The sequence below is a fragment of the Castanea sativa genome, chromosome 1, assembly GCF_040712315.1.
Source record: "Castanea sativa cultivar Marrone di Chiusa Pesio chromosome 1, ASM4071231v1".
Lineage (NCBI taxonomy): Eukaryota > Viridiplantae > Streptophyta > Magnoliopsida > Fagales > Fagaceae > Castanea > Castanea sativa.
The window spans coordinates 85371988-85390784 of NC_134013.1; the positions used below are offsets into that span (position 1 = coordinate 85371988).

Genomic DNA, 18797 nt, shown 5'->3' on the forward strand with positions numbered 1-18797 from the left:
ATAATATTTTTTTATCATTAGACCAAGACACCAATCGATTTTTGGTATAGACGGAATTGAACCCTAGATCTCTTATTCATCCATCAGCAACTTTACCACTTGCAAATTTATTAAATTTTATGTTTATCAAGAAAAATATATTTTTTTGACTAAATCATGAGAAAATATTGAAATGGCCTTAAGTACAAAATTTACTCCTTTATTATAATACAATCACAGGTTGACACCCAAATATGAGAAAATAAAGGTAAATGTGGATGTTGCCATAGGCGATCTGTTCTAGTAGCGAGTAAGTTTACAAACGCCCCCTAATGGCTGGATGAAGCTAAATACTGATGGGCGTGTTGCTAGTAGCTCGAGTCTAGTTGGCTGTGGGGGTATTATTACAGACAGCCATGGAAGATGGGTCTTTGGGTTTCCCAGGCATATAGGGATAACTAATAGCTTTGTGGCGGAGTTGTAGGGCCTAAGGGATGGGCTAATGTTGTGCACCAACCTAAATATCATTTTCCTTATTGAACTTGACGCTAAAGCTGTTGTGAATGTTTTAAGTAGGTTAGATTATGTGAATACTGTGATTTCTCCTATTTTGGATGATTGCAGGCTGTTGGCGTACTAGTTTCATTGGATTCAATTTAGTCATTGCTACTGGCAGGCGAATGGGTGCGCTGATGTGCTTGCAAAGAAGGGTGTTGATCAGGAGTTAGATTTCATGTCTTTTGAAAGTCCCCGGTGGAAGTTTTTAGTGTTTTTGAGCAAGACCTTAATGGAATGTACTTTATGAAATGTACTTTAACAAGTTGTGTCCTAATTTTTTTTTTTTTTTTGAATACTAAGTATTTTAAAACACACACACACAAGGGGAGAGGGAAAAAAGTTTTAATCAAACTAATAGTGGTGTATATTTAAAAATGTCTAACTCTTAAATACACAGAACAAACTTTAGACTCATTTTCTATAACTTACACTCATTTTCTAATATGGAATTAACCCACTATTTTTTCTTTTGAAAATACTAAGTATTTTAACACACAAAGACAATGGGAGAGGGGAGAAGTTGTGTCCTAAACTTAATGTAGTTATTTAGTTTTTTTTTTTTTTTTTTTTTAATGAATCGTCTTTAAACTTTTATAAATAAAAATTTATAAAAAAAAAAAAAAAAGTTTACAAACGCAACCATAAGATATGATAAACTGAGCTGCCCTTTCCGTTTTGGACTGTCATTGGCAATCCCACTCGGAAGTCGGAATTTGGTCTTTAAATGCACGTCCCAAAATCCCACTACCGTCAACGTAAACGAACGAAAAAAGAAAGAAAGAAGAAAAGTACCAATCACACGAGACTTCCATAGGGGTGGACTTGGAGGACCGTTTTTCTATTAGGTAAACAGTAGACCAAGTGAGCACGTGGTCTAAGAAGACTCCAAGCCTATGTGTTTATCAAGTGTTTCCTCATAAACCGCTTTTTCGGTTCCATTATTTTCTACCAATGGAAGCAACCTTTTTCTTCCATATATCATTTCCAAGCACTTCCAATCCAATCAAAAATAGACTATACCACATCAATAAAACCAAAGGGGCAGATATATGGAACATATCTATAACCTGAGACCACCAACCCCAACAAACTTTTATGTACCTATTATTATTTTTATTTTATTTTTGTTGGTGGTCTCAGGTTATATATATGTTCCATATATCTGCCCTTTGGTTTTATTGATGTGGTATAGTCTATTTTTGGTATAGTAACCAGTGCTGTAAAGATTATAATTGATGCAATGGCAGGAATAATATATCTAAGCAAAATTTGCTTCACCCTTTATCGTTGAGAAGAAATCTGACTTGTACAATGTGGAACTCCAAAAATTGAATTCCCACAAAGAAGTTCATTGCCTAAAAATGATTCCGCCGTGAAGTTTATAAAAACTCCACTAGATGGAATCTCTCCTGATAGCTTGTTGAAAGACAAATTCAAATACTTGAGATATAGAAGTGCCTCAAAAGACTTAGAAATTGCACCGGAGAGATTGTTGTTCGAGAGGTCCAACTGATCCACTCCTTTCAAGGATCCGAAAATCTCCTTGAAATGAGTTCTTTGACAAATTTCTTCCACTTAGGAATTGAAAAAAACCAATGATACTTGGAATATTTACAGAAATTTGGTTACAAGACAAGTCCATGAATATAATAGCATCTAGTTCTCTCATGTTTGGCGACAAAGATCCACCGAAGTAATTCAATGATAAATCTAAGAACAGCAGATTTTCAAGGCTCCATACTTTCAGTGGGATTGATGATGTCAGTCCGTTGTGACTCAAGTTTAATCTCTGCAAAAGATTGAGGTTTCCAATGCAATTTGGGATGGATCCAAAGATTTTGTTATGTGAGAGAAGTAACTGTTCCAAATTCCTTAGCCGACAAAGTTCTTCTGGAATGTTTCCTCCAAATTGTTGACTCTAAGATGCAACCTCTGCAACCCTTCAAATCCTCCTAATGTTGATGGTATGTTTCCAGTCAAATTGTTATAGCTCAAATCAAGAAAGGTCAAGTTTTTCAAGGAATCAATTTTCATTGGAATTTGACCCTTTATTTGGTTATAACTTGCAATGAAGGAATGGGGCCAAGAAAATGGAGAAAACAGAGAGCTATCAATTCACACATTCACACTAGAAAAGATTTGTACCGTACATGACAAGGAAAAGATGGACAAGTTTTTGTGAATTGGAGGTGATCATGTGATGTCAAAGAAGAACAACTATTTTTCTCAGTGCTTGACTAATTGAGAACGATTAAAGTCCATAGTCGATGAACCTCTTTTTTTTCTATAAGGATAGACCTGCGTGGGAATGTAATCTAGCCTATGATTCTATTAGAATATCATTTTTTTTTACTTTATAGTCAAACCTAGTTTTAGATTTTTTTTTTTTTTTCATAAAAGGTTTTTAAAAATATTTTCTAAATGAAAGAAATCCAATTATGTTTAAACGAAAGACTTGTACAGTACATGACAATGAAAAACTGACCAATTTATTGTGCAAGCAAGACCTCACACTTATGGAGTCTACCCTCATGTGAGGAGGAGATGTATCTTACGAAAACATGATGGATTTTCTAGTGCAAGGGAGGTGATGATGAAGAAGAATCTACTGTTCCCAGACATGAAATCTCAGTGCTTGACTAATGAATTGACTAATGAAAGTAGCACGATTAACAGTCCTAGTCTTGGTGGATATCGGGGTAGAGACCTATGTGAGCATGTAGTCAAGCATATGAAAAAAAAAAAAAAAACTGTTTCATATGCTTGACCGTATTCACACTAACTTTATATATATAGATGTGTGCGTCCCAAAATTCCACTCCTGTCAACGTAATTGGAAAAAAAAAAAAATTGTGGTTTGCATTCAAGGAATGATTGAGGCCAAGAAAATGGAGAAAACAGAGAGCTATCAATTCACGCATTCTCACTAGACAAGACTTGTACCGTATAGACAACGAATAAATGGACAAGTTTTGTGAATTGGAAGTGATCATGTGATGACAAAGAAGAACAGATATTTTTCTCAGTGCTAGACTAATTGAAGTAGCACGGTTAAAGTCCATAGTGGGTGAACCTCTGTTATTCTATAAGGATAGACCTACGTGGGAAGGTAATCAAGCCTATGATTCTATTAGAATATCATTTTCGACTTTATAGTAAAATCTATTTATAGACTGTCGTGTATGTTTTTTTTTTTTTTCATAAAAGGTTTTTAAAAGCATTTTCTAAAGGAAAGAAAACCAATTCCGTTTAAGCAGAAGACTTGTACGGTACATGATGAGGAAAAAATGGCCAATTCATTGTGCAAACAGGACCCACACTTGTGGGGTTCACCCCTTATGTTTGAGGGAGGATGCATGTTACGGAAATATAATAGATTCTCTCGTGTACAAGGGAGGTGGTGATAGAGAAGGATTTATTGTTCCCAAACATAGAATCCTAGTGCTTGACTAATGAAAGTAGCACGATTAACAGTCCTAGTCTTGGTGGATGGTGGGGTAGAGACCTACGTGAGCATGTAGTCAAGCCTGTGTGCTTGCTTCTCGATCAAGTATTTCCTCATAAACCCCCTTTCTGGTTTTATGAACTGCAAATCAAACTCATCGTGGTGATGTTCTATTTTTCGTCCATAATTTTTCATTATTTGTGAATTCCAGTGTATAAAATTGTTTATTAAAAACAAATATATCATCACTTTAAGGGGGGAAAAAATAGTTCATGTACCTCTTGAGGATTGAGAGCTAAACTAAGATTAACTTCATTATATGTTCATTAAATTGATGTTTAATTCTTTTATTTAAACATTTATTGTAACAAAGAAAATTAATAGTTGATAATGATGCTTATTAATTGCAAAGTCATCTTATTGAGGACCCCACAGAAAAAAAAAAAAAAAACTTCTTTTAGATTGAGTTAGACAACACATACCCAAATAGTGAAGTCCCAAACTTTAAATTTTGGAGTCCAAATATGCAACCAACCAAAGTCTCATTCTTGGGTATTTATGGAGTATAGTGAAATAGTGCTCTTTTCTTTTACATTCATGGTAAACCTCATGATAAATTTAATGAGTGAAAATATAAGAGAAGAGAGCATTATTCATTGTACTCCAAAAATACGTAAGAATTGCTCGCAAAGCGCACACACCAATTACCATGCAACTTAACAAAAGACCATGACATAGGATTGTGGATCTGTTTGGGATCCACTTATTTTGTTGAAATTGAAAACTTTTTGCTGAAAATATTGTAGATAAAAGTAAAAATTAGTTGAAATAGTACGGAGAGACCCATAAATAGTATCAAAAAGTGCAATGGGACCCATGAATAATAACAGAAATAACCTAAATAGTAAAATAAGGTAACTTATTAATCTGGAGCAAAACACACACTGTATATAGCGAATTACATAATATGACTAGATTAGTACGCACTTACGTTTGGTGGCTACATTTTTGGGGAAAGTGATATACCACAATAACCACTACAGCATTGAAGTGCTGCCTATTAACTCCGCCATCGTTCACTCTCATCTCAAGTCTCATCATGGATCTCTGTGGGCTGCAATAGAACCCATCACTCTTTCTAAAGTCTAAAGAGACAGGACCCATACTAAAGAAAGACCTGACCCGGCCCATATTTAAATTTTTTGTAAAAACATATCTCTCAAACACTTTGAAGCTAATAAAGGTCTGCCCATAACATTACACAATGGGTCATCACTCACAGTAGATATTTGGACGTGTCCAACCCCTCTAGGCTAGCTTAGTTTAGTCGAAGCTAGAGTTGGTTTAATTTACTAAAAAAAAAATTCTTCTATTGGAGAGGAAGTAACTTTTTTTTTTGGGGGGGGGGGGGGGGGGGGGGGGTGTGGTGGTGTTGGTTACATGGTCTTGTATATTGCATTTTGAAATAGGAATTGAATTTTTCTATGACCACAACAAAATATCACAACATTTTATCAACTTGTTGATGTGTTAATCCACCATAAGTCAAGATAAAATAATATAAATATTATTTCAAAATCCACCAAAACTGAAAGCAAACTTGTTATGAAAAATGTTGTGAGATAGGGAGTGAGTGGAAAATTAGAACAAATGTTTTACAACAAAAGAAATACAATGTTGGCAACAGAGAGATAAGATCACATATTAGATTAGGTAATGTGATTACCCTAAAATGGTGGTAATATGAGATTACAACTAAGATTTATATAATGACTGAATTCCTTGAACGACCTTTCAGGAATTCCTACTGATTTGTACTGGAAGCTGAATTGGCAAAATGCACTTATGGAACTAAGCAGGGGTCATCATTTTCATAGATGTTCCTCGAAGAAAAAAAAAATCTTAATTCATAGATGAAAAGATATGTTTCAAGCCACATGAGCCACTATACATGCTTTTTTTTAATGATATTTTAATTCCCTTATCATTGCTCGACTTATATCTTCCACTCTCTTCGTGATATTCTTCTCCAATGTGATGCTGAAAATCAAGGCTATACATTGATCCTATTGAATTTCTTCTATTTGAATATGCAAGCTTCACAATCTAACCTTCAAACTGTGCATCCATTTCTTTCCAAAAGAAAAAACAAAAGCAGTGTGTCACAATGCAATCAGTTAATCAAAGCATCCAGATGATATCATGGCCAAGTATCACATTAACTAAGCCAAGGCTTGAGCCATTATAGAGCGATGAGATAGCTGCTGCTCATACAGCTCCCGGAAAATACGGTATTTGGCATCATGGAACTTCTTCACCTTTGGGTCTTTAGATGGATGAATGACCTGCAATATTCAAATGCGTATAGTATGAATGAAATATCAATAACAGATGCCACTTTGAGAGGATACAATGCTAGCTCAGAATATTTGGGCAGTGGTGGCAATTCACCATTCATATTTCATTATTTCTTTCTCATGGGAAAAGGGTTAGCCTATGTTGTTGGGCTCTCTTTGCTTACCCTTAGCACTGCTAGTAGAAATTGGGTGGTGATAAAGGCAGTCTACATAATGTTTGGAATATTATTACAAAACTTATTGACTCCAAGCTTATCCTTTATGGAAAAACCAAGATACAATTGTGCAAACCATGTATTATTAATGGTCTTGATACCAACCATGAAGGAAACAGAAGAAGAAAATTTATGAAAATTCAAATTAAAAAAAGGGCCAACAATCCTCAATTCATAGATGTGGATCCTGGACCTATGAATGGGGATCCCTGAAACTCACAAAGAAAAAAGGAAGTGAGTTCCATCCAAGTCAATCTTGGACAAAATATCAGCTAAGGCCTCATATGCAGTCTCACTAAACAAATCATTGTATGCATAATATCTGAAATGATACCATGCTATTTGTGCAAGTCTGAGATATCAAAACTAACTGAAGTCCTGCTTTTGAATCAAGACCGAAGTACCAAACAATGATGATGCCAGCTATGTGGCATAGCATACCAATTACCATGTGGAAGGTTTTACCCCAGAAATACATTCAAGAACCTCACTTAGTTCGAACACCTTTTTCACCTCATCTTAAATATAAAGAAATAGGATTGAGTTAAGGAAAAAAAAAATATTATGTACCTGACCAGCTGCATTCATTGCCCTCATGGCCTCATTCAGACTAGAAAACTTCTTTGCAGCAACTGCACCAAGAATGGAAGCACCCAAAAGCACTGACTCGTTTTCTCGAGGAAGAATTATAGGGCAACCTACAACAATCATCAAAAAGTATGCCAATATTTAATATGCATAAGAGAAGCTAAAATATAACATCACGGACCTTCTTCATGACTTCCCTTCACTTGTAAATCAAAAATAAAATTCTTTATAGGCGGGTCAATTAACTGCAATTTTTTCTGTAGCCCTGGTGTGGTGGTGAAAGAATCAGAGTCTTTTGTATTAATCAGATTTTGAGATTTTATTACTATAATTTTTTTTTTTTGGGTGTCTATAAGGCAACATTTAGTATCTATTTGGGAACAACTTATCTAGTTTTTTGCTGAAGATATTGAAATAATAGGTAAAAGTTAAATAAAGTAAGTAGGTGACTCACGTGAGACCTACAAATAGTAGGAAAAAGAAGCAAAACAATAGGTGACTCACATGAGACCCACAAATAGTAGGAAAAATAAGCAATATGTTGGCTTATAATCCAATCCGAAACAGACACTTAATATCTCATGCAGGGTTTCTTATGGCCCCAAATGTGCTTTATTGGTCTTTAAGTTAATAGTTTTAATAGGTAAATTTCAAGTTTGGTTTGATTTCCATTTCTGTCTTCTTTATATTTAGGAGAGTTTACTAGTCAAGCAAATCTATTACACTCTTAAATGTGGTCAATTGTGATCAAACTAATGAGAGATTAACTAATTTGAGTATTTTTAAGACGCATTTGCCTATGGTTTCTCCAGTCACTTCTTCTCTTTCTTGCTTGTGGCACTTTTTTCTTTTCTCTTCCTTTCTTTTTTAGTCAACACACTTTTCTTATGGCTCTACACTACTATTCTCTGCAAGTTGAGCTTTGTTTACCATTAACAGAATCTAAACACTGAAACAGCCCATAGCCCTATCAATCTAATGTTCGATCAACTTAGAATCATCCAACCAACATTCCTTGCAAGTCAACCCCTAAGTAGAGATTCTCTAGGCTGTCATGTAGCAATGCCTCAATCATTGCTGAGCATCCTAATCATCCCAGATAGTGAAGCACATAGAAAGGGGGAGGGGGGAAATATCATATATACATCACATGTGTACTCCCACCCCCAAAAGAACACAAACGCACACACACAGACAGAGAGGAAGAGAGAGAGAGAGAGAGAGACCAATGATATCTGCATGTTCTTGAATGAATAGGGGGTTCTTTGCAAGGCCGCCACATGCAAGTATTGTGTCAATCTGTAAAGGAAGAATCAAAAACAGAGAGAGAGGAAAAAAAAGGGGGGGTCAAAAAAGTGCAGGAAGAATAACACTTTTGAAAAGCATTCACCTGTTATATTAGCAAGCAATATTTTCTGGCGTCGCTGCCTTTTATTTATTGGTAAGTTAGAGATGAAGGGGACATGAATCATAAATAACCATCAAAAGCACAGATAGAGACTTGCATACAATATTAAAGTCGAAGCACAATTAGAATCCAAATTGAATTCAATATAGTTTCTAATTGTTGTTTAAGTTGGCATCTAGTGTCCATTTTAATTTCCTAAAATTTGGTGTCAAGTGACCCATCCATAATATTCAACATGAAAATCGGGATGAACACCTCACTCACCTAGGTAAGACCACCTTATGTGTTCACCGCTGCTGAATGTTTCCATGCATAAGTATGGTTACAGCCTAGAATACATATACTACCTCCGTCCCAAATTGTTAGCCCTGTTTAGAAAACCCAACTTTTTAAGGAAACATCATTTATTGTCTTGTCTTTTAATTAAAAAGATATAATTTTCCAAAATTACCCTTAAACAAAGCTCTCAAAAAATTTTATTGTTTAAAGTGCTTGTGTTTGGTGGGGCATAACAGAAAACTCAATAAATTAATGACTTTTAATTTTAGAAATAGAACAATTTTAGGACATCCCCCAAAATAGAATAAGACCAACAATTTGGGATGTAGGGAGTATATATTTGAGCTTCTTCTTTTTTTAACATAATTAAAAATTTTTAAAGAAATGGAAAAGGTAAATACATGACCCTTTCAAAGAGTACAGATAAAAAATATAGAGAATCAATAAAATCAACAAAAGATATGGAGGGGTGCCCCCTGGAGCATGCATCCAATCAAACGATGACTGCAAAATATGCTCTTTGATTATAACAGCAGGACGTTCAATTAGATCAAAGACCTGTCTGCTTCTTTAGTACCACCGAATCCATGACACGCAAGGGCAAGGCTCGCCACCTTAGCTCCTCTGTGGTACTGAAACAGATCTTCCCAACATTTTAACAGAGCAAGCACTAATTAGGCATCACCCATGCTAGCCCAAACAAGGTGAAGACAGAGGACCATATATCATATTTGAGCTTCTCACCTATTAACTTAAAGTCAAAGCATGTTATACCAAGGTTTTTTAATGGTTCAGGCCATATCAGCACAATTCATGATAGACATGTATATTTGCCAAGTTATAATACGCAGCTCTCAGTGTCTGATGGGGATATTAATGCGGAGCGTGTACTTGCTAAAAAGTAGGGTTTTTATTCAGCAATCATTTGGTAACTATGCTGCCAACCTTTTTTGCTTTTTATTGATAGATTACCCGTGCACCCAATGGGTCTTGAACCCACAACCTCACCCTCAACCTTGCCATAGCAAGGGAAGGAGCTATCATTTGAGGTAGAGCTCACTAGCATGTCATGCCAACTTTCTTATCCTCTTTTTGATCACCAGTCTCCAAAGTTAAACTTTCTTTTAGGAAGCCCCTTAGTGTAATGATGAGCCAATTGAATTAAATAGCTATATTAGTGGAAGATGAAAGTTAAAGCCACAAAAAGTTTTTTCCATCATAATCTCTTTTTAAGCCACCTTCCCCCCACCCTCTTTTTTTATTTACACACACAATTGGTAGGTCTTGAATCCTTGCACTAACAAAAGAAGGAGGTGCCATTTGAGCTATAGTTCATTGGCAATCTCCTACTCAAGCCCTTGTCATCTTTCAAGCAAGAGGGAGGATCAAAAGCAGTTCTGGTCGTTCACTTCAGGCTCTAACCTTTCACTTCTTTTAACATTCCTCAGGAGAGGCAGCACAGCCTCCACCAGGCCATGTTTCAAAATCACGTTGATGCTGCTGTGGGTTCTAGTTCTTTCATAAGTCTAACATTGATATGAAGGGGAAAAAAATCTTCCAAAAGAGAAAAAACAAAATTCTTAAATTGACTAATGCAGTTCTGATATTTTCTTTTGATACATCAATAGTTGGGAGCGGGGGGATTTGAATCCTAAATGTCTCTTTTGGAAACACTAGAATGTGTCAATTGAGCTACAAGATTCTTGCACTAATGCAGTGCTAATATCAACAACTAATTGACAGATTAACTAAGAAAGTGGGCACTTATGCTAATCATTGTAGTTTTGGAATGTGTAACAGGAAAGGGACCGCAGCAGCATAACAAATTAAGGAAAACCTACCTTCAACAAGTTAGCCACAAAAGCCTAGGCTCAAGTGATAATGAGCTGGAGAGGGATGAGCTTATAGTGCATGTTAGATCCCAATCTCATTGGCAATTTAAAAACTCTTAAATTAAAACTGCAGACATGACTGGAGCTAACTAAAAATTTTCTTTAAAAAGGGGGAAATTTTTTGAACTATGTAGAAAACATGCAATATTTCTCAGAATACTTCACCCATTTTTTAAAATGTTGCTAAAGTACAAATAGACAAACATGCATATTTGCATGTGTCACAAAGTGTGTGTATATAAAAATGTTTTTAAAGGATAAGATAGATGTCTATTTTCAAATAAGCATTTAAGTGTAAGGGTCTGTATTCTTACATTGTGACCATGGGCATTGCAATGCTCTACAATGTGACGTGTGCCATATGCAATACCCTGTACAGTAGCCAGGTACAGAAGAGCCAACTGTTTCTCACTTGTGTCGAGGGTAAAGCCACAGACCATTCCTTTTGATTTGGGGTCTGCAATAGGAGACCTGAGATATAAAGATTTAGAAGTTTAATATTTGGGAAAAAAATTTTGGCACTATGACCTGAGGAATTGAACATTGGCATGTAAACATTTACCTGTTCCCATGATAGTCAGGTAGGACATGTGTATCTTCAGTCAAAGCAGCAAGAAATGGACACTTCAGATCAAGCATCATTGTTTCTAATATATTGTTCAGAAGTTCGTACAAAGATATATCTGAAAGATTACAAAAGAAAAATGTAGGTAAACCTATGTTAGAATTGTGAACGAAGGCATTCACCCTGTTTAGTCCAATAAACATGAACTAGAAACTAAATTGAGTAAACAATCTCACTTCTAGAAGCAGCACGATTCGCAAGGTGGGGAGATGCTACATGGTTTTCAACTACATGATCCAATAATGCACCAGTGGCACTCTGGCCACCTTCTGTGAGCCAATATTCAGGTACCATAGCTGAAAACGCAGAAAAGGACGATTACATGTACGTGCCAATTCAGAAATTACAGAACTACTGACTAATTCTCAAAAGAAGAACATCATGTTATGAACACAGAAAAACTATCCTTCATGTTATACTATTAAAGTAAGCTTTGAAAGATGAAGCAGCTTTTAAATTTTCCATGACCAAAAAGAAAACATCATCGTTCATCAAATTATTACCATCACCACTTTTAGTGGTGGGAAGGGGGTGATAGAATGTGTGTATGTGTGTGTGTAATTTAGCCACTTCTTTATGAATGGATCCATGACAAATACCAATTAGTTGGTTAAGGTTTCATAGCCAAATCCAAACTTTCGGGAAAGTTTGTTGCTATTGTTGATACACACACACACACACACACATATCTATTTGGATGTCAGATTTTTGTGATAAGAGGCAGCCAATTAATTTTTGGATTTGTTCTAACTCCCTTTGGAAGGTGATGACAATAGGATGTGTCAAAGGATGTCTCGATCTAAAAGTTTTCAGGTCCTATTTTTTACAAGGATTTGAGAGCGAGTATGCATTTAAGTTTTTCCAATAAGAGCATTTGGTATGCAAAATCCCACAAACAGTTGCATTCTTTGGGTGGACAGCAGCTTTGGGAACCATATTGATTGTTGACAAACTTTTTTTAAAAAAAAAAAACAATGATTTTTTTAAAGTAATGATATATGTATAAGAATAGCAGTGAGACAGTAGATTGTCTTCTTTTATATTGTGCCTTCAAGAGGGAATTGTAGTCATTGGTGTTTTTGTTATTTGGAGTGGATTGGGTTATGCCTAATAGAGTTGTGGAGATTCTATCATGCTGGAAAGGAGTTCTGGTTTTCCATGCAATTAGTAAATTTTGGACTGCTGTACTGCTTTGTATAGTGTGGATGGCATGCAGAGGAGGAATAATTTAACTTTCCATGGAGTGGAGCTCAACTTAAATTGAACGATTGTCAATGTCCCTAAGATCTCTATACAATTGGTTCAATGCTACTTTGTACAACTCCAGTTGATTTTTCCCACTTGTTTTTCTAATAATGTTTCTATACTAGATTAATTTTAAAATAATTTCAAAATACATGAAAAAGATAAGTTGCCTCTTCCATAATTCTTCAGTCAGTCAAATTTTAAACGATTATGATCCGAATCCCTTGAGCCAAATACTGAACATGAAGTTGCAGAAGTGTACCTGACCAGAATGGTCCCCAGACCCCTGGAATGAACAACTTGCTCCTTGATATGGCCATATGGCAAGTAGAAGTTCCACAGACTAACACCATGCGGTGGCATATAGCTTCATTATCACACTCTGAAAATATTATCATTGTTAAAAGAAAAACATATTACACAAAGATAAGCTACTAAATCATGCTAATAAGAAAATCTTTTGATAAGTTATAATAACCTTTAGCTTCAGAATCTAACTGTGGCACACTTTCCATTACCCCCACGCCACCAGCATGAGCATCAATCAGTGAAGTACCAACAGGTATTCCTGATACAAGACCAAGTTCCTGGAAATTCAAATCACTTGAATACATGAGAAATAAGCTACAAAATAGGTGTCAATAGTATCAAGTCAAATCACCCTCCAAACTCCAAAGGCCAGGAAAATAGTGCAGATCATATTTTCTTGAACCTAAATAAATATGTTTGTTTTGCTAATGGACCTCAAGGAATGCCACTGGAAATCAATGTGAAATCTTCAGTACAAAATTTCTTGCCTTCGCGGCAGCTGGAGTAAGACCAGAACCCAAAGGATGGCCAGGGAAAGCTACACTTCGTCCTGTTGACATTGTTCATTGCCAAGTCACAAACAGCAGCAGAAAGTGCAAAAGGTAGAATAAATAATTAAAATTAAAACAAAAAAGTAGTTTTATATTGACCGGCAATAAAAGATTATATTTAATTACTACAATCAAAGTTTACATGTAAGTTAAGAAAAATCAAGAAAGAAGACAAGACCCATTCAAGAAATTTATTATATTTCAAATACACTCCATGTTAAGCTGTCATGAGCTCCAATCACCAAAGAAAATAAGCAAAATAGAAATTAATAAAAATCCAACAAGCATACCTATCTTAGCATGATGCCCATCTACCAGATCACCTAATCCAATCTCCTCCCAGAAGTCATCATCCCATCCACAAGCTTCCATATCTCGGGAATCTTTTTCATTGACTTTCTGCATGTGTGCATGACCAAGATATGTCCATTTGCACACAGTGGTGCACAGACTACGAGTGTCATCTCCTGTTGCCCTAGCAGAATCAAAACAAATCACAATAATCATCAAGTTGAAATCCAACTTGACTTGTACATAAGAAAGATGCCTGAACTCATGAAGATTTACTCATGACTGACAGATTTGAAGTACCTGTATGATAGCCAATCACTCAAGTCCATCCACCTAAACACCATTGACCAAGATTCTTGTAAATTTTCTTTCACCCATAGAAGCTGAAATTTTAGTCTGTATCAGAAAATATTCAATAGAGAGACATAGAAGCAATTCAGAAAAAGCAATTAAACACAATGATTATGGACATGACTTGGGAATGGAAAGTTAAATCTGTTGATAAGCTTATTTTGCAAAAACAACAATGACAAACTGCTTAAAGTGACACCTCTTTCAGGAGGCATGCAACAAGAGAACGCATACTCTGCTTCATATTGCAAAATAACATAAAAGATGGGAAGTGACTGTAAAATGCATACGATGTCCAATCCATGCAAGAATAGCATATAAAAATAGACTGAAATGCTATTGTCGCCCTATCATCATCATCTCCATGCCTCCTATAACCAAAAGAACCGTACGAAATCCAATGGAGATTAGTTTTTTTTTCCTTTTGTTTTTTGCTTTTGTAATAAACTGAAAGGCCCACAAAAGGGGGAAATTTTAAGATTGCTATAAGATCAGCTATGCTATAGAAGATGACATGTGACTGACCCCAATTAGTGTTTTGAGGATCCATAGCTAATCCCAATTTTTTTTAGTCAAGTTGCATCATTTAAAGTTAAAGCTTAGTTGTCTAGTGTCACAACAATGACCTAGTCAAGCAGACAATTTCTTTAAAAGCTTTCAAGCAATAAAACCCAGCAAAGAGGAAACACAGAAGAAAATTTTCTAAATAATACTTGCCAAGAGCCTTGTAGCTCAATTGATCGGCACCTCCTAGTGTGTACATGACATCCAAGGTTCAAATCCCCTCTCCCCTGTTGTAAGTATTGAATTATAAATAAAAAAATTCTAAATAATACTTCAAATAGTTCCACGCCGTCAATGTCAGCCAACTTTAAAAAATGTAATAAGTGTTTGCAAATCAACTTTAAGAAGTTCACCTAAAGACAAAAATTTCACCCTAATCAATCTTAAGAAGCACACTTAGAGACAAAAAAGTTCACCCTATAAACATACCACCGCCAAGTTGGGTGAGTTGGTACCTCCCTAAGCCATTTGTGTTTGGGGGAGCTAGAGGGAGTGGGTTCAAGCTGCTGGGGTCACAAAATATATATTATGTAATTATTTCTAACAATTTCAAAAATTAACCATGTATAAAGCAAATCAGTTGCTAATAGAAATCCAGTACAATGCTAAGCGCGCACACCAACTACCATGCAACTTAATAAAAGACCATAGCACAGGATTGTATATTGCGAACTACATAATATGATTAGACAAGCCATCTAAGTACCTTCGGTGGCTCCATCTCAGGAGAAAGGGATCCACCACAATATTGTAATACTGGTGAATTACGGGAATTGATCCTTTCAGCTTGTTCTACAGCTCTATGGTCCATCCATACTATGACATTTCTCCTTGAATCACCACTCCAAGAAACCGTGACAGGGGAACCATCAGCATCCACCGCAACTGCAGTGAGAAACCACTTTTTTTGCTAAGAAAATAATCCCCACCCTCCACATTGTAGACATGATAAACAGCTTAAATGACAAATTTTCTTTTATTCAAACCAAATGCTAAAAATAAACATTTAGAAGGTTACAAACCAAGAGAACAAGTGGCTGCAAATCCCAGACCCTTCACTTCTTTTCCTGCAACATTTGCAAGGGAGGATGCAGATTTCACTGCCGCACAAATTGCATGCCATATATCTGTAGAAGATTGCTGACTCGGAAAAAGAAAGGTTGTCAGAAAAAGAAAGGCTGTCTACTATGTCTATATCCCATATTTGTTAAACATCTATTGCTTAACAGATGTTTGGAAAACACACTGTCCCAAAAACACATTCTTACTAGGATTTCATAAGGAATGACATCCACACTAACTACATGTAACTTGGCCATATAGCTCGGGTGTTCAGCTTGGGAAAATTCTTATTTATATTCATTTACTTAGAAATGAGACAAACTCTGGCCTAAATTTAGGCTCAACTATTAAACAAGTCAAGCTCAGATATAGTAATGTGTTCATGAACAAGCTCTTGAGTGATATATATATATATATATATATACACACACTTCAAACATGATTTTATAAGTCAGTAAATAAGCTCATAAGATATCACATTAGTATTTGTAATTTACTGATAGTATAAATAGTCCATTTAGTAGTAAAATTATGTATCTTTCCTAACAATACAAGGTTGGTGAATCAATTTTTCATAAATTCACAAACATAAATCATTCTATCTAATTAACTCAAATAATATAATTCCAACTAAGGTTTAAATTGCTAATTATTGGCATAGATTTGTGAAGGGGTATAAATATTTTACTGGAATTGTTTGTTATATATATGGGAAAGGAATAAGGTAATCAAGTAGTAGCTCGTGAACAAGCTCAAACTTGTTGGACAAGAATATTAAACATGAAATTTAGCTCGGGTCGGCTCTAATTGTTTACAGCCCTAACAAGTCTATTGTTAATTAAGTTCTATTGCTCATCAAACATTACCTCAACACAGTCACCGTCTTTCCAAATCTGAATTGGGCTACTAGAAGAACCTAGAAGCTTCCCGTTCTCATCAAACAGACCTGTATTTTAGAAACCAAAAGTTACCCAACAATTCACATCATCTAAGGAGTGTGTAACAACCAGAATTTGCATTCTTTAAAAATACACACAATGCATTCGTATGTTTATGATTAGCAAAATTACATAGATGAACAAAAACTATCAAACTTGGATTAGAATTTAGAACCCAATATGGAAAAAAAAAAACACAACAATGAAACCAATTCCAATCCAATGTTAAACGCTCACCATAAACACATTAAACGCGTCAGAAACAAATGACCCATTTCACCAAAACACAAAATACACAGAATTCAATCAACACAAATAGATAAACATGCATGTGTGCGTGTCTCTGCTTGTGTATATATATAGGAATAGAGAGAGAGAGAGAGGACCTGCACGGGCGCTGCCGGTGCCGACGTCGACGCCGAGGAAGACGGAGCGGAGAGGGGCGGAGTCGACGGTGGTGGTGGTGGTGGCGGCCATTTCGAGGAGGGAGGAGGAGAAAGGAGTGTAATGTTGTAGTGGTTGGGGATAGCCGAGGAGTGGAGTCGAATCAGACAACTCTTTTCTTTTACCTGACATTATCTTTTTCTCTCTTTTTTAAGTTTTATCTGCTTCTAATTTTTATTTTTATTTTTATTTGATTATTGTGATTGATTTTTTTAGTTAATGCTAAATAATCTGGAATTTTTTTTTGGAGTTTTCTTTGTTTTCAACGATGGAAAGATTAAAAAAATAATGTGTCTTTTAGAAATGGGAAAAAGGTAGAGGTCACAAGATTCACAGCTCACAAAATTAGCAAAGTTGTTACACTTTTCAATCTAAAAATAGGATTGATTTCATTTGAGTCCTTTTAAGTTTGAGATTATTTATTTTGAATCTCGAATTTGATTTGGTTTCCAAAATAATTTTTAAATCTATTTTTACTTTTGATTTGGCTATTGAAAAAATGACCTTATTAATTTTATAGGCACTTAATGGCAAATTGAGTAATATTATATGAACAAAATAATTACTACATATACATATGTACCATGCCATTAAAAATTATATTTTTGAGTTAATTTTGAGAAAAAAAAATTGAAATAGATTTACAAAAAAGGAGAGAAAAATATATATTGTCTTATTCTCAAAAAAAAATTTACTCGCACACATATATATGGAATTGTAAATTTATAGCTCTACTTGGATTATTTATACCAACTTCATTGTTTTTTTATTTATTTTTTTGAGAAACAACTTCATTGTTAATTTATGATTTGTCATCAATTTTATTTTCTCCTTCAGGATGTTTTAATAATTTCAGCACAATTAGGGACTTCATGATTCCCGGAAAATAATTTTTATATATATAAGGGAAAAAAATTACATGCCTATATTTACATTTTTAGTAGTCTTTTTGCAGAAATGGAAGAGGTTTTTGGCAATCTTTTGAGAAAGTCTCCTTTATAAATCTTGCGAATGAACTTATCGTTGAACTTATCATTTTCGTTTGGCCATAATAATTGCAGTATAGGTACTTTTTTTTTTTTTAGAGTTTCAACCTATAGCATTCACTCTTGATTTTTTTTAAAATAAAAGATAGAAGTTTTACTCTAATTTAATCTAACGCTCTGTTTGTTTCAGCATCAACATTTTCTGGAAAATGGTTCATTTTCCAAAGAGCATTTTCTAGAAAACTATATCATTTTCCAGTGTTTGGTAACGACCTTGAAAATGAGCTTGAGAATGTTTTCTGGTGTTTGGTATGCAAATTTTTATTTTTATTTTTTATATTTCTTGTGTAATTTAAAACATGCGTATTATGTAAACTAACTAATGTAATCAATATTTTAAAAAAAACCAAGGATGAATTTGGTTTTCATACTAAAATTTTGACAATAGATACAATAAAAATTAGTTGTCAAATTTTCATAATCTCTACCACTCATTTTACTTATATATATGGACAGGAACGTCCACACACACACACACACATTTATATATATATATATATATATATATATATATATATATTAACTATTTGTCTATATACATAAAATTGACAGGAGAGTACATCTTTAATAAGTACAAAATAACAATAACTTTTCATTGTCTACTCTTTTTGCTAGTACACTAATTGTCTACTATGGTCAATCAGAAGTCT

The 18797-nt window shown here is 34.8% G+C and overlaps 1 protein-coding gene across 1 annotated transcript; it reads right to left on the bottom strand.

Annotated features, from left to right (window-relative positions):
• Nucleotides 1-5582: 5582 nt before the first annotated feature.
• On the bottom strand, nt 5583-17265 carry LOC142620389 (uncharacterized). The gene is made up of 15 exons (XM_075793762.1): nt 17044-17265; nt 16586-16665; nt 15680-15797; nt 15364-15542; nt 14043-14125; nt 13742-13926; nt 13389-13450; nt 13070-13178; nt 12854-12973; nt 11523-11642; nt 11284-11404; nt 11036-11192; nt 8369-8441; nt 7125-7252; nt 5583-6327 (listed from the first exon to the last, which is right to left on the bottom strand). Exons 1-15 carry the CDS (start codon nt 17231-17233, stop codon nt 6205-6207), a joined length of 1848 nt encoding a protein of 615 aa, XP_075649877.1. The 5' UTR covers nt 17234-17265; the 3' UTR covers nt 5583-6204.
• Nucleotides 17266-18797: the final 1532 nt, after the last annotated feature.

Coding starts and splice junctions, on each gene's coding strand:
- LOC142620389 (XM_075793762.1), bottom strand. CDS start 17,233: ATGTCAGGTAAAAGAAAAGAGTTGTCTGATTCGACTCCACTCCTCGGC. Junction 13,179..13,388: donor TTACTCCAGCTGCCGCGAAG/GCAAGAAATTTT, acceptor TTGAATTTCCAG/GAACTTGGTCTTGTATCAGG. Junction 11,193..11,283: donor CCTGACTATCATGGGAACAG/GTAAATGTTTAC, acceptor TTTATATCTCAG/GTCTCCTATTGCAGACCCCA.